The sequence below is a fragment of the Labrus bergylta genome, chromosome 13 (assembly GCF_963930695.1).
Source record: "Labrus bergylta chromosome 13, fLabBer1.1, whole genome shotgun sequence".
Lineage (NCBI taxonomy): Eukaryota > Metazoa > Chordata > Actinopteri > Labriformes > Labridae > Labrus > Labrus bergylta.
Window position 1 is genome coordinate 12968015 of NC_089207.1, and position 16238 is coordinate 12984252.

Here is a 16238-nt window from a genome sequence, read left to right on the forward strand (position 1 = left end):
TCTTAAAGAAAAAAAAAGAAACAGAGCTGTTCTTGTCGCAGGTGTGACATAGAATCGTGAGATTTATGAAACAGACTTTCTCATATTCTCTCTGCTGCTCTCGTGTCTCATGAAATAGACGTGCAGAGTGTTAATGTCAGAAGAAATGTCTCGCACTGCTGGAAAAATCCCGACTGTTTCCAGAAAACATATTCAATTAAAGGCAGGTTGGTCATTTTCTAAATCTAGCATAATTTTGAAAGTCCCTCAGTGCTCCGTCTACACCCCTTCCCCTCTGTGCTCCCTAAAAAGCCACGCCCCCTCACTTACATGCCCGAGCGCCGTTTCTCCAGAAGTGGACCTCAGCTCATCTCTTGCATTGTGTAGAAACTTTGCGCTTTGAGTGTTGGCTAGAGCACGCAAGAGGTAGAGAGCGATCAGGGAGACAGGGAGGCGTGTGATTGGTTCATCAGATTGGTACCTCGTGGCAGACATTGGTGGAAGTTTTTAGAGACTTACAACTGATACAGATGACAGATTTTCTTTGTTCCTTTTTCAGAGAACATGAGTTATTAATTTCTGTCAGGACCTAAAGACAATTTCAATCAAAATCTTAAAAAGTGGATCTGGAGGGAATGACAAACACTGCCTTTAAGATGTGACTTTTGTAAATTCAGTCAGAGTCACATTTTAAGATGAGTTGAATGATGTAGAGTATGGTGAGCGTGTTCTCTATCATGCACGCTAACCTTAGCTTCTTGGTATGACTGGAGAATATGATAGGAGAGATTTGATGCTGACTGTGACATTTGACTGACATTAAGCTAACCAAACCTCTCCCCATCGGCCATGATTCACCCCACAGGGCAGAGCAGACAGTTTATTTGCTCTAGGTGACATTTTCCAGCCGGTGTTTTGGTTGTTTTCATTTTTTTTCTGCTGCTAGTCCCACTATTTTCTACTCTACTTAAAAAAACATCCATCCCACAGCACCTCTTTTTTGCCCTCACACCACGTGCAAAACCCTCAAACGGCAATATCAAAACAACCTTCATCACGCAGGGAACTATAGGCTATGGCAAATGTCACAAATCGTTACAGACAGATTTTATTTGAGGGCGACAGAAAGCAGAAAAACTGAGGTGGTCAGAGATGGCCTGCAGGGTGGGACTGAGAGCAGATGAGCGCGGCCGTTCACACATGACAACTGCTCCTCGGGCGCCGTCTTTGTGCCCGTGTTTTCCTCTATTATTTGTGCTTTTTGTTACATGAAGTAACCTTGCCAAGAGAATCCGCTTTTTGATTTCGCTCTCTCTGTGCGGCAAAGTCAGTCTCATGTGCAGAAAAGCACTTCACCTGTGACGTCTCCTCACTGCCCCGGCGTCCAGTATCAGATTCCTCGTCTGGCCGAAGCAGCAGCTCTATTTAAAGCTCGATATGTGCTGATGCTGTGAGATCTCAGCACATCGCTGCGTGTGTCTGGGAGAGGAGGTGAGCTGCTGCAGCGGGCCAGTAGCACCCGTGGACGTTCTGTGAGGGTGACAAGCAAGCAAGGATGCGTTTAATTACATCAGCTGTGCACCTGTCTTGTCACAAGCTTCCGTTCTGCAGAGCGTTGAAACACCTGCACGGGCAGGCGGGGTGTCAGGATGTCGCCACAGATGCTTCAGCCTGTCAGAGCTGCAGCATGAAAGACTTTGGTGTAAATGAACACCTCTGTCACCGGCTCTGAGCACTAATTGAGGTCAAACTTTCAGACTAAAGTCATATTTGCATGGGAATAGTTTAATTTGAAGACCTCAGGATTTTGACGTTACCTGCCATGTGCAGCCCAGTCACACTAATGCAAAGTCTGTGTTTGATTGGAATTCACAGACCTTATCTCATTGACTGTATAAAGATGGACAACATGTCTCCACCTCAGGGTTCACGGTCTCTTTATCGGTACCTAAAAAGGGAAATTGTTTGTGCAGACTAGAGATTTAGCGTTTCAAATACACACTAAACTCTGCATGCAGAGGGTGCTGAGGGTCTCAGGTCTCAGCTGGCTAAATACTGAAGCTTCAGTGTCCACCACATGGCAACCTGCGTGAGCATCGACTTTAGGGGGGGGGGGGGGGGGGGGGAGAGACAGCTCTCTACAATGTTTAGAATTTAGACTGCAGTACCAATTTTAAACACTAGGTGTCAGAGTTACATACTGCTCCTTTAAAGATAAATGTCCTGCAAGTTTACAGGTTTAGAGTTTTATCAATCCTGATATCTGTGCAGCGGTCTTCTTCTTTTGTATCCTGTTGTAGAGTTGAACTCGTCCTTTCTTTTCTTCCACAGGACCGTCAATCTGTGAATTATACTCCGATGTCTGATGTAGTTCTAACTTTAAGTTTTATAAGTTGTATTCTTTGGTGTCGTGTGTTGGTTTCATTACTGACTCCACAGTCAGTGACACTTTACATCCCCCATGCTCTCTCTCTCTCTCTCTCTCTCTCTCGCTCTCTCTCTCTCTCTCTCTCTCCCTCTCTCCCCCCTCTCTCTCTCTCCCTCTCTCTCTCTCTGGACCTGTGGACCATCATATGTAACTCCTCTGACATAAAGTCGATATAATCTCTCGACCCATGCATCTTGAACTTACATGTGTCAGATGGTATTTATCTGCATGAAATGGATCTCAGCCTCCGGCCTGAGAGGAGACAAAGCAGCTCTGTTCAAACTCAACCTGCTGCTCTCTTTAATTGATGACATCTGCACAAAGTGTCTAAATCTCTGCTGCATGGTTGTGTGTATTAACCCCACTGCAGCCCATACAAAGTATTACTTTGGATGTTTGTTTGCTGCTGTAGCCTTAATGTTCTTACAACATCATTCACTTGAGACTACAATCAGTCCTAAAGGTGTGACAGTCATATTTCAGACACATTTATGTAGAAAGATGCACAAACAAACGTGTCTTTAAATCTTAAATGCTCATTTGCATAATCGGGCAATATATTCAAAAATAAAAGAGTCCTGAAAAGAGTTTTGTGCATGTGTAAAAACAACACAAGTGAGGTCATTCTGAGGCTCTTGTGACTGATCAGGATTACATTCACCTCTGACCCCTCAGGTCAGGGGTTAAACACATGGGAGGGGCTCAGAGGAGCGGGAGGGGCCGGGTCCAGTCTGACCTCTGCTGCGAGCAACTTGTGACCTTTTGTTAAACGCTGCATTGTGCAATGAGTCAAAACTCTAATTCTTTATTTTACACTGTGGTCCAACAACGGACTGAACTAGACCAGGAGTCACAGTGACATTAGAGCCCAGACTCACCTCATGTCACTGTTTTGCAGTAGACAGGTTTCTGAGCTCAGAAAACAGACAATAAAACATGGATAAAAACTGCTGAGTTAGCATCTTTATGATGTTGCTACAACCAGCTGTTCATCTGAGGGAGGTGTCTGTATAAAAGATGTTTCTACTCACTAGTTCAATAGAGTGTTTTAATCCTGTGTCTGGAGTAAAAGATCAGGTGGCAGGTATAAAAATTGAATGTTGAAGGGTTGAAAATGATGATCAGTGTATTTGTGTACCTATAAAAGGTTTGTAATTTGCTTTGGTATTTCAAACAGTCAAGCTCAAATCCTCTCATGTCTTTCATTGTCAAACCGCTTTAATAGGATTGGATTGGACAGTCTTGATTGTCTCCAAGGGGCAATTTGGTGAGACACAAGAGTCCACACAGGAAATACATATCATGATATGTTAATGTGCTAATAGATATTAGACAGAGACACTCAGGTCCAATCAGTAAGATGTGTAGTGAGTGAAATGATAAAGTGACCTGACAATATGATCAGACATTAAGGAAACACGCTATGTTGAAGCGCTGGCTTCTCTGACAACAATGCAGCAGTCAGTATGTCCTCCTTCTAACTTTAGATTCTGGTCCTGAATGCTCCCGGATTTGTTTGGACCAGAGAAGGTAGGCGGTTTTAAGGCACCCCCACACGGCCGTTTTAGACGCCCCTCGGTTTTCCAGATATGAGAGCAGTTATCAGGTCAAACCAACAGGTGTTGCAGCGATGGAAGAGGGCAAGAGAACTGGTTCAGATAGAAGTGATTGTATCCGACCTAAAAAGCCTCTGCATGTTTCTAATAAGCTCCACGAGCAGAAACATGCTCAAACTAGGATCAATATTGGAGATGCTTTTTGAAAAATGGAGAGAGGTTAGAACGTAGAAAGGTTTACAGACCGATGCAGAGCTGGCTAAACACTGAAGCTTCAGTGTCCACTACATGGCAACCTGCGTGAGCATCTAGAGAGGAGGGAGCAGGGGGAGACATCACTCTACAATGTTTAGAATTCAGTCTGCAGTACACATTTTAAACACTAGGGGTCAGAGTTACATATTGCCACTTTAAGGCAGCCAAAACCTTGCAGCCACTCAGATGCATAATAGTAATTTAAAATGTCCTTGAGTCATAAAATTGTATTTCTCTTTGTGTGTTTTCCTCAGCAGTCTGTGATTGTGTCATTTGTTTATCGTCCTGAAGGTCTAAAGTCGTCTTTATCTTCTGCTCTTTCCTGCAGGACGCCTCCATTGCCCATCGCTTTCACCTGATGAGAGAAAAGCACCCTGAGAAGTTCAACAGCAGGTAAGAGGAAGCAAAAGAAACTACCAGCACCTTTAAAAACACACTGGTTGATGAAAGTGGCGTCTTACATGATGTCGTACCGCTAGCTTACCCCATTAGCTAACAAGCAACGGCCTAACCAGCTAGTGACCTCGCCCTTTGATCTGGAAACACAATATGACAGCGAGATGCAATCGTCAGCAATCAATAAGAGGACAAAACGGGCCTGCACAGAGGGATCAATATATTAGCAGAGTGCTAAAAGTGACCTGAGCTGTGACGTACGGGAATGTGAACGCCGAAGTGTCACGAGGCAGGACTCCCAGCTCTGAGTAGTCTGGGGTCTTTTTCATGCTCGTTGATGCGGGTACATTTTTAATTAATTAATGAGTCAGTTGTGTGGAAAGATGTTCAGTGTTGCAGGTTGGAGGTTTGTGTCGCTCTAGCAGCAGAGTGGTCGGGTATCTTCACATGGCAGGCCGTGCAGACGAGTGCACCGCCGCCTAATGAACGGTTATGTAACGGTGGAAGCTGCCTCAGTCTGAGTGTGGGAGGGGTCAGCCACCCGGAGTCAGAGGAGAAATACCTCTGTGACGATGCTCATCAGAAGAAGAGAAAGCTGAACGCAGCAACAGCGATTGACGTACAGAATCAAATGTGCACACGGGCAATCTTCACATGTTCTGCCTTTGTGTGTCTTGGAAAACAAAATTTATGATCTAAGGTCATTTTTTATAAACAAACATTTCAATATGTTCTTCTACACACCACAAGACACATTGCACAAGTTGCCATGATAACTAAATTGATCCTCTTGGAGTGCCACTTCAGACCTACAAGAGATTATCAAAACTGGACTCATTCACCTCAGAAGACACTCTGCTGGGGACATGACACCGAAGCTTTTATTTCAAATATCATGCGGGCAGTCAATATGAGTCATTGTGATCGGTGAAAAGTGCATCCTGGGCTTTCTGGTGATGTAACACACATGGGGGCGTGGCCTACAGATAGCGTTTGTCTCTTCAGAGAGAGTGGAGTGATCACGACTAAAAAGACAGACTTTAAGGCCTTCATAACTGTGTTTTCATCTTCTCTTTAAATCATGACCTTTTTGCTTGTTCTCTTTTTGAATGACTCATTGCATGGGTAGAATATAATCTTTCTGGGTCTGACCCCGACTAAGGATTTACGGTCCAACCTGATTTGTCAGATTTTGCCCTCGTTGAATGTTTTGTTGTTTTGTCCGTATTGATCCGTGTTCTCATCACAGCAGCACAGAGAAACTCCTGTAGGATAGAGGAAAAGGCAGCAGAGCATCCATTGTTTTGTTTTTTTTGGAACAGCTGAAATTGCACAGATGAGAGTGAACCATTTGCACGCGGGCCTTCAGTCACCACAAAACCGAAACGACTCAGGTACCAACATCCTCAGAGTCATCAGCCGCTGACCCGGCAGTAACATTTGAAGAGGTTAGATTAAGGGTAAGGGGTTAGGCGGTGTGCATCCTTGACACCAGCAAATGTTTTGCATGGAGGTTTGCTCTGAGAAACTGGAGAAGGTTTTCACATTCACAAACAAACCAGTTGTTTGTTTTCACACACACACACCTCGCCCTCGAGGCGGTTACAGAAGAGATCCCAGCAGCACCATAAACTCATCAGCACTGATTCCCCTCAGGGCGCCGCTGTCTGAGTGAATGCCGCTGCTGATGTTTGTTCTCACTTTGCATCTGAAAGAGTCGGCACAGAGAAGTGTGGCCACAGCAAAGGCTGCTGGGAATGAAAGCCGGGAGACTTCAAAGAGGCTGTTTCCCCCCCACAGCTTCTGATACTTGTGGGTGGTGTTGGTTTGAGGTGGAGAGATGTTTATATGTTCAGAACAAGGTTAGCAATGTGCTTTATTTAACGGTCAGTATAGAAGATGTGTTTATATTTGAACTCAGCAGCCAATCAAAACCATCCCTCTGTCTTTCAATCCTTCAACTGTTCCTTCAGAAGAACATCAAAACATTTCATGAGCAACCCTGAAGTCAGAAATCTGTCTTGGAAACTCAGAGCACATTCAGTAGTTGAGTTCAATCCAAAATGGCTGCTACATGTATCAACAGTAACGTTTAGGCTGCACACTAAAGTGTTTATTATCAACTTAGTCCTGTTTGTGTAATTAAATCAATCACACCGATAGTATCAGCAAGTTCTATGTAGCCTGGTATTACCTGTTGCAAACTCGCTAATGGAACGCACTTAACACTGATGTTACATCCCAGCTCCGAGAGATCTGAGTTCAAAGGTTAAAGGAGCGCACCATTATTACAGCCTTCATGAATTAAACTGCTGCTGGGTTACCTGTGGGCATGCTCGATCGCCTCCCTTTCCTCCATATTCTGAATAAACTACAGACTTCGTTCACATGAGAAAAGATTATCGAGTGTGTACATTTTTTTTTTTTTAAATCTTGTTGAAGTATCTCAGAGCGGCGTGGTGTGTTTCTTCATGTTTGCATGAAGACGGTTTAGACGAATGTCAACAAAAAGGTTCAGTAAGATGGTTCCTCTTTGAAAGTGAATAATGAATGCTTAAGTTCATATTCCTGAGTCCTTGTATCTGTTCATCACAGAAGAAAGAGAGGCTGATGAAAGATAAAAGAAAGACTAATCTGTTCCCTGAGGGGGGGGAGGTCTCTTTGATCCGTTAAACAAAGGCCGGAGTGAAAAGATGTAAAGTGTTTATGTGGCGAATTCAGCACACGTAAAACTTGCCTTTAAAGGTTACAACACGCTAACCTTAAACTCGTCTTTGATGCTTCCAACTTGTTCTGTTCTCGCTGGTCGCTCTGTGATCCACTCGTCATGGCTGGGATCCAACTGTAGCTCCACACAAGAACATGAACTGTACTGACTTCCCCCCCACACAGTACAACAAATCAAACGGAGATCTTTAACAGGAAGTCAACACTCACTGTTTTTTCTTCTTTTGTACTCCCATTGGTTTTACATTGAGCTGATTGAGGACTGAAACTTTTTCACACTTGACGGGCGGCTCCTGGCGTCTTCTCGAGTCGCTCTTTTCTAGACGCTCACAGCGGGATATTTTCTCTGTCGGACCGGAGGGAGAAAGGGAGGGAGGGAGGGCGGGAGGGAGGGGGAGTCAAAGGAGACAAATCATGACGTCAAAAGGATGATGTGAAATTCAAGATGGCAGACAGAGCAACAGAGTCCATTTCCCTGATTAATTTTTACCTTTATGTTAATAACTTTCACTTTGTGTTTACCTGTGAGATGAACATAACTGTAAACTTAAAACTCTATAAATACTGAAAAGAACGTCACACAATCAGAGGTCAAGACCATGACAAGTGCATTTGGATGGAGTCAACCGTTTTTTGGAAAATCTCCAAACGATGTACCAGTGCTGCAAAAGACAACATGTGCAGCAGAGTTATGTAGATTGTCTCATGTGCGGAGGTTGTCCTCCTCGCTGCAGTGGCTGTGTGTTCAAGGTCCAGCCTGTCCTATTTCTACCAAGACGTTGTAAATAAACAAGAAACCCGGCTTCTATGTGTCACTCGTAAATAATGAATCGAGAGGGAGGCAGAGACGACACTGCTGAACTCTTCTGTGCCGCAGTTCCCGATGTTTGAAAGGAAAGATGCCCCCTCCCCGTCTGAGCTACAGGGATGTACAAGCACGCAAACAAACGGTCACAAAACACGAGTAAGGAGACGTTTTCTCATGTCGGTCAAAAGAAACCCAGCATGTGACACGCAGCTATATGAGCCATGCCATGACGCAAACAAGTTAACATGTGTGAGACATGCGAGGTTCCATTTAGGGAATATAACATGGACAGATCGAAGTCTCTGAGAGATGTTCGTTCCCCACATTAACATCCGGACTGATTTATTTCCAGAGTTTGACAGAAACCAGTCAAAGACGATTCAGAGCTGCGAGGGTTTGGAGTGAAGGAGTTGTGATAGAGAAGAGAAATAACCGGTTACATCTGGTTATGTTCTGTGATGTTTTTATCAAGAAGACTTAAAAAGGACATGAAACTTTGCTGAAGTCAGACTTCAACATGCAGGTTCAAGTCTGTGGTGAACAGGATGCAGGACGCCGGTTTCCCAACACGTACAGTGGAGCGAGTACGGCGCCTGAACAAATACGATGCAGTAATCAGAAAGCAGGATACGAGTATTTATCATGTAAACAGGGAGAGGAAGAACCAGGTTTCTCTGTTTGAATGTAAACTCCAGGTCCTGAAGGTGATCAGAACCAGGATCAGACTCAGAACAGGGACACTCATGTCCATGTGAACACTTTAATAACACTTTGAAATACATTTAAAAACCGGTAATCACATAAAAACAGTGAAGAAGGAAATATAAAAACACTGAGTGCACACATATCTCAAAAGCTGCATACATTATGTAAATGCACCTGAAAAAACGACTCTCAGGACGATTTATCAGATCAACGCTCCAGTTTTTCGACTGATGATTTAAAGTAGTGATTAAGTTCAAAGTTATTTTAAATGTAGACCCCGTGAGCTCCTGTTATAAGCTGCTCAGTCCAGCCTGGAGAAGAGGTCACTGACTCGTATCACCTGATTGGATTAGCAGGGATCAGATATCAGCACCTTTGTGACCCCCTGTCCCAAAACACTGTCACAAGGCTGAGTCATCGAAAACCTGCAGGCGTTTTGTCGAGCGAGCTCAGGGTTTGGTTTGTTTTGATTTGGAAGTCACTCTTTGTCTGTTCAGCCAAAGCAACACATTGTCTTTATAGTTACTTTATTCATTCGGAGCTAAAGGAAACCTATAATTTCAAACAGCAAGCATGCGTACACAATGTGGAGCTGAGTGTTATGTTACAATTCACGCTTTTATCCAAAGCGACGTACAACAGAGAGTAAGTAGAACACTAATCCATTCATACACTGCTACCGAAGCAGCCCGAGCAATGCAGGGTTAAGTGTCTTGCCCAAGGACACTCACGCTAGCTCATGTCTCGATCGGCACACACTGTACAGGGGGGGAGTGTTTTGATGACTCATCAGTTTTGATTTGATGAAGGATAAGAGTTATTCACAATAAGGCGTGTAGCTGACCTGATTGACAGGCGGGTGCCGTGTAACGGTTTGTCAGGAGGCTTAAAACCCGCCTCAGCTCCAGCTCTCAGCCTGTCGTTATGTTGACTGAAAGTTAGGCTGAGACAGCATTTCCAGCATGGAGACCGCCGTCGATGGAACAGACGGGTGACGTCACTCAGGCTTCAAACATTCATATTGACAGTCTATTATCGTAAACCTGACAGTCATTCTTAAATTCTACTTGTGAAACTTTGAGTTTTAGCTTGGGGCATGCCTTTGAATATAGATTCGTCTACATCTTGAACTTGTTTCACTACTTTCAAAGATCATTTAATATTTGAAGAAATAAAAGTGCCAGGTGAAGCCTACAGATGAGTTTGAGGTCTGGATATGATCCCGCTGTAAGTCATCCGTGCCTTTTTTTGGCTCTGGATGATGCCCAAAATAAATCCTCCCACTTCACAGCTCTGTATGTGTCCAGTCAGGGTCAGACTGGATGAAGAGCGTGTGGACAGGATATCCACATCCATGGAAGTCACTACGGTCACTCCCAAACATGCATCAGTCAGCATCTGCTGTTAGTCTTTCATATTGAAAGAAAAACCCACAACTAATATTTGAGCAGATATTTAATCCCTCCAGTGTGCTCTGGGTCTCCCCCCAGGGTCTCCTCCCAGTTGGGCGTGCCCAGAAAACCTCCAAAGGGGGATGTCTAGGAGGATCTTAGTCAGATGCCTGAACCACCTCAACTGGCTTATAGGTGCCTTGCCCAAGGGCACCTCGGCAGAGCTCAGGAAGTGGACTGGCACCTCTCAAGCTGTAGTAGTAACGAGGATGTCTAAAACAAACAGGCAATGAAAATGAATCAGTTTCAATCTTGTCTTTTCTCTGTCTAAACAATTAGACCTCTTTCTAAAATAAACAGATCAAGTAAACCTTTACTGCTGAAGTGTTTAAAAAAGTGGAAACTGATGTCAGGCTGAAAGTCGTGATGCAGCTTATGATTTCTCTGTTATTTAACCTGCATGCCATGGCAGGTTAGAACATCTTTATAGACAAAATAGTGAAACCTTCTTTTCTCAATACTTGTACTTGTTAGAAGCTGCAGAACATCCTTGGCGGGGGTTTGTTTCAGAGGGCGGTGGTGGTGGGGGGTGGGGGGTTGTAACACGAGGAAGAGTGACGTCAAACCTCGCCCTCTGTGACTCCATGCTACGACGGGCACCTAGTGTTCTGATTCCTCAAGATGTACGAGAGGGAGAAGAGGTGGAGGGGGGGGGCGGAGGAGAAGTGTCGGGGCCAGGAGGTCACTGCTCATGTTAGGGATTAAAGGAGATGCTTATCTGAAGGGAGGGGTCACAAGGGGGGGGGGGGGGTACAGTTAAAGGAGACCCCTGAGCTTTGATGATGATGAACATGTGTTTTTATATCAACATGGTTCCTCCTTCCTTCTTCAGATGTCATCATCATTCAGGTTCCACAGCATTGAAAAGGTAAGAGAGGGGGTACCAATGACCATATTTATATTCTTCTCAACAGAAGGGAGGAGAACTGGATTTTAACCCGACAAACTTTATACCCCAAAAGGTATCAGGGCGTTTTCACATTAGGCACGTTTGTTTCTTACCGTCCCTCTCCCCTCTCCCCCGCTGGTCTGCGTTACATTAGTAACATCGTTCCATGAGCACGACTGTGTTTGTACACACTCTGATACAGCAGGGGGCAGTACACACATAGCTGGTTTGCAAAAAACGGCAAAAAGCAGAAAGAAGAAGAAGACGCAACCATGGCAACCACTCGCGGCCTGAGTCCGTCCTGCTAACTGGCAGATAAACATTGATTTAAGAATTAGCATTTTGTGTATTTATCTCAAATGAGAAGTAGCTGCTGGGGCTGCACGGTGGTCCAGTGGTTAGCTCTGTCCCCTCACAGTGAGGAGGTTCCTGGTTTGAATCCCCGTCTGACAGGAGCCTCTCTGCGTGGAGTCTGCATGTTCTCCCCCGTGCATGTGTGGGTTCTCTCCGGGTACTCCGGCTTCCTCTCCAGTCCAAAGACATGCTAGTTAGGTTAACTGCTGACTCTAAATTGTCCGTAGGTGTGAATGTGTCTGGTTGTCCCTCTATATGTCAGAGCTTTGAATGACAGGTGAACAGTCTACAATGTAACCCCGCCTCTCGCTCAATGACAGCTGGGATCGGATCCAGCCCCCATGTATGGATGGATGGATAGAAGGGCTGCTAGTCAAAATCACAATAATGGCTTTGAATTCAAACAAGTCATGAACTTGATCTCTCACTGCAGTCCATGTTCATGAATAAATGTTAAACAGCTTGAAAATGTTCTTCTCTTTGTTTCAGAATAAGTTGTTGATCCTTTAAAGCACGCCGTGAAAACACTAAACCCTCGTTACCGATCAAATCCCCAAAGTTGGGCACATACTGAGTGACCTGATGATAAGATGTTTGTCTCCTAATAATCAGGAAGAAAGAAAAAAAAACCTTTTTAAAGATTATTGAAGATCCTTTTTGTTCTGGCGTTTTGACAGATTTGGAGCAGAAACCTGGGAATAAGAGAGGAAAGGCTTACGGACGTGTTGCGTCTCCCTGTTGCACTCTGAGTCTGTGAGAGAGACAGAAAACAGGAGTTAATTGCATTTTTTTTACAGTCCGTCTCAAGTGGAAGCAGCTTAATGAGGTTAGGCAGCTCGCCTCGTTGAGAATCGCAACTGTTCCTAATTGTGATCTCAAATATGCTCATAATCCTCTGATTTGACAGCGGTGCAGGTTTCTGGGGAGGCATTAAGGTGAGCGAGGGAGAACGAGGGACACAGAGACAATTAGCAGCGAGGAAAACATGTGAGCGAGTACAGCGGATTAAGACATTTCACCAACAAGTCAAATAAACACTTTTTAATGCTCCACAGCTTTAGATGAGCCCATTGTATCGTCCAAGACCACTTTATCTAACGAGCACATTTCAAACATCCGAGGTGCTTCACAGAGTCAGGAGGTCAAACATGGAACAATGAAGAGACGGGTCTTCAATGACTGAAAACACTCAGAGGGGGGCAGGTCTTATCTGGAGAGGTTTTTGGGGGGTTTTGAGAAACCCCGATCGTTCCTGGTAGTGTTGTAGTCAAGACCAGAGTAACCGAGACCAGAGTGCTCTGAGACCGAGACAAGACCAAGACCAAGACCGAGACAAGACCGAGACAAGACCGAGACCAGACCGAGACAAGACCAAGACCAAGACCAAGACCGAGACCAAGACCAAGACCAAGACCAAGGCAGGAAATAACCAAGACAAGACCAAGACCAAGGCAGGACCAGACCGAGACAACACCAAGACCAAGGCAGGACCAGACCGAGACAAGACCGAGACAAGACCAAGACCAAGGCAGGACCAGACCGAGACAAGACCAAGACCAAGACCAAGGCAGGACCAGACCAAGACAAGACCAAGACCAAGACCAAGACCAAGACCAAGACCAAGACCAAGACAGGACCAGACCAAGGCAAGACCAGACCGAGACAAGACCGAGACCAAGGCCAAGGCAGGGTGAGACCGAGACAACACCAACACCAAGGCAGGGCAGGACCCAGACCAAGACCATGAATATCACACTAGCTGACTGATAAAGAACAGGTCCTGTCACCGTGTGGATGCTTCTGTAGTTTGTGTTTGATCTTGGTCTCGTTGCTACGTTTGCACACGACCTTGGCACGTATGCTGTCGTGATCCCGAGCTGTTGTGTCAATATCAGTGTTGTCAGTGACAGCAGCATGCCCTCGTGCCAACAGACACTGTTATATCATGAAATACTTAAATCACACGTAGCATAATGCAGAGGTGAGGCTTCAGTCATCAGGAAGACTTTAAAAATTCACCTGTTCCCTCTTAGAGATTAAAGTGTGTTTTATAGTCGCCAAAGGACACAAATTCATTAAATACGTTTGAGTGTTTGCAGGACATGACTCAAGGACATTTTAAATTATTATTATGCATCTGAGTGGCTGCAAGGTTTTGGCTGCCTTAAAGGAGCAATATGTAACTCTGACCCCTAGTGTTTAAAATGGTTACTGCAGTCCAAATTCTAAACATTGTAGAGAGCGGTCTCCCCCCGCCCCCTCCTCTCTGGAGTCCATGCTGGCTAAACAATGAAGCTTCAGTGTTTAGCCAGCTCTGCATCAGTCTGTAAACCTTTCTGAAATCTTCTTCAAATCCAGAGCATTCAGGACCAGAATCTAAAGTTAGAAGGAGGACATACTGGCTGCTGCGTTGTTGTCAGAGAAGCCAGCACTTCAACATAGCATGTTTCCTTAATGTCTGATCATATAGTAAGATGTACAGATTGCTCCTTTAATTATTGGGGCATCATGCAAGCCCAACATTTAAGGGGCCTAAGTTAGAGTGGGTTCAAGGGTGTCCCATGGGAAGAATAATGCCATTTTCTGCATTATTAAATAGTAGCGGCTGATCCGTCTGAAAGTCTGAGGACGACCTCAGTTAAGTCATGCAGAATTCCTTAAATCCTAATTGTTCATTTTTTGTTTCTTTCCTTCATCAAATCCCGTCCATAATGTCAAATAGAAAAGCTTAGCTGATTTAAAATCTCATTATTAGGCTTTCATATTTGACCTGCCTCCCAGAGATCAGAAACTTTACCTGCCTGATGACATCACCATCACATCTGGTGCGAGTAAAGTTCTGCTAGTTTATATTTGTGCTCTTCTGCATCTGATTCGAGCGTATAATTCCTTACAGACAAACAGTTGTGCACAGATTGACCAAACACAGATTTCACTTTGACATTAAACTCTGTTATTCAGTCCCAAATCTGCAACAAACGACATGAGGAGAAAAACAAAAGCAGCATCCGGTCATGAGGTCACCTCTGACTAATGGTCTTCAGGGCAGAAATGAACTGCGGCTCAGTCCGTCCTGTGGGTCGTTTTTAACGCTGTGAATCACAATAATATTTACCCTGATCCTATAGTCTCCACCAGCCATGTTTTCCCCGTGTGTCCCCTCCAGAGGCAATGTTGACATTTCAACTCTTCTCATGAGGGTGCCGAGGTGACTGTGTGCTTTGTCTCATTGAAAGAGTAAAAGAAAAAAAGAAAACAGAGTGCCTGTGTGACAGATGGTTTGGATGTCTAGTGCCTGGGTGTCTCCACTTAAAAAGCCTTCAGGCAGCATCGGAGGAGCTCTGACCTCTCTGGTCACACGGCCGCTAGCTGTCCTGAGCTGTCAGGTTTCAAAATGTGAGATGACTCAAGGCAGCGGACAGCTTCAATATGTGTCCAGTGCACTCGAAACACATCCCGCTTCCAGCTGTTATCACGTGTGAGCTGAGTTAGGACTCTGAATGTTTTGTAAAGTGTGATTTTAAAAAACATGTGTGTCCTCTGTTTCTCCTCTCAGGATGAAGAACAAGCTGTGGTACTTTGAGTTTGGCACCACTGAGACCATCTCGGCCACCTGCAAGAAGCTCAATGAATGCATAGAGGTGGAGGTGAGTCGCATGATTATCAGAGCTGTGCAGAGGTTCATGCACTGCCAACGCCCACTACTTGTGTTTCAGAGTGCTTCTCACCAGCCCTCGTTGTTGCTAGGTTACAAAAGTCTTCAGATGTTTACTTTAATTCAAAGAAATCTCACCAAGAAAACATCGAAGAAGGAGTCGAACATGGGAACTGTTTCCTCCAAAAGACGAGTCGGACTAGCGTCTCCTCCGCCGTTGTTGTCGACAAATCTGAAATCAGAAGTCCCGCCCCTTCTTGATTTTGATCCGTCTGTAAGGGAGAAGCGACAGTGAATAGCGGTGCGCTGTTCTAAAAGTTGAACTGTTTTAATCTGAGAGAGCTGTGAGCACAGCGGGGAAAAACTGTTAATTGCTAGAGCGTGTTAGTGCTCAGGACGGGGAGCCCTGAAAACACAGAACTATGATGGTTTGGTATTTAAAACGGGCATTGCCAGCGCTACAACACGCCGTCTGTGGACACATACCCTTATTGTACTTTAGAAGAGTTTTAAGATTTCTGAATTTACTTATTTGACCGGCTTATTTATACTTTTACCCCAAATTTCCTTCCATCTGTAATTATCTACACAGATCCCATCTGAGTTTGCAGGACGCCAGAGGTTCACAGGTTCCTCAGGGAACACTTGACTAAAATCCAGAGGGACCGAAACCTTGTGGCTTGTTCTAGTAGATGGTGATGCCGTAAAGGGTAGTGTGCAGGACTTTCTCTTTCCAAGACTTCTACGTCCTACGTACCTACAGCATGAAATGTTTATTATTTCAGGAAATTTACAACAAAGCAGTTCTCCCATGTTAACGAGACGGGTTATATTTAGCACATCATCAAATGAACGCTCCATAAAGTCACTGATTGCCTCATTCTGTCATGCAGCGCTGCATAATCGGTCACCTGGGTGTTTAAAGCACAGCGAGACTTCAGGAAAACAGAGAAGAAAACACAGAAGAAAACATGTTACAGAGACTTTTTAGATCAAATGCAGTAAGCTGCTCCATCTGAAAGGCTTCATATCAAA

The 16238-nt window shown here is 44.7% G+C and overlaps 1 protein-coding gene across 1 annotated transcript in view; it reads left to right on the forward strand.

The window, feature by feature from the left end:
- The window catches only part of LOC109986960 (diacylglycerol kinase beta), a 104465-nt gene that overhangs the window by 57894 nt on the left and 30333 nt on the right, over nucleotides 1–16238 (forward strand). The window contains exons 22-23 of the mRNA XM_065962181.1: nucleotides 4547–4611; nucleotides 15105–15195. Of these exons, the coding sequence (XP_065818253.1) occupies nucleotides 4547–4611; nucleotides 15105–15195 (156 nt within the window). The remainder of the gene's footprint in view (nucleotides 1–4546; nucleotides 4612–15104; nucleotides 15196–16238) is intronic.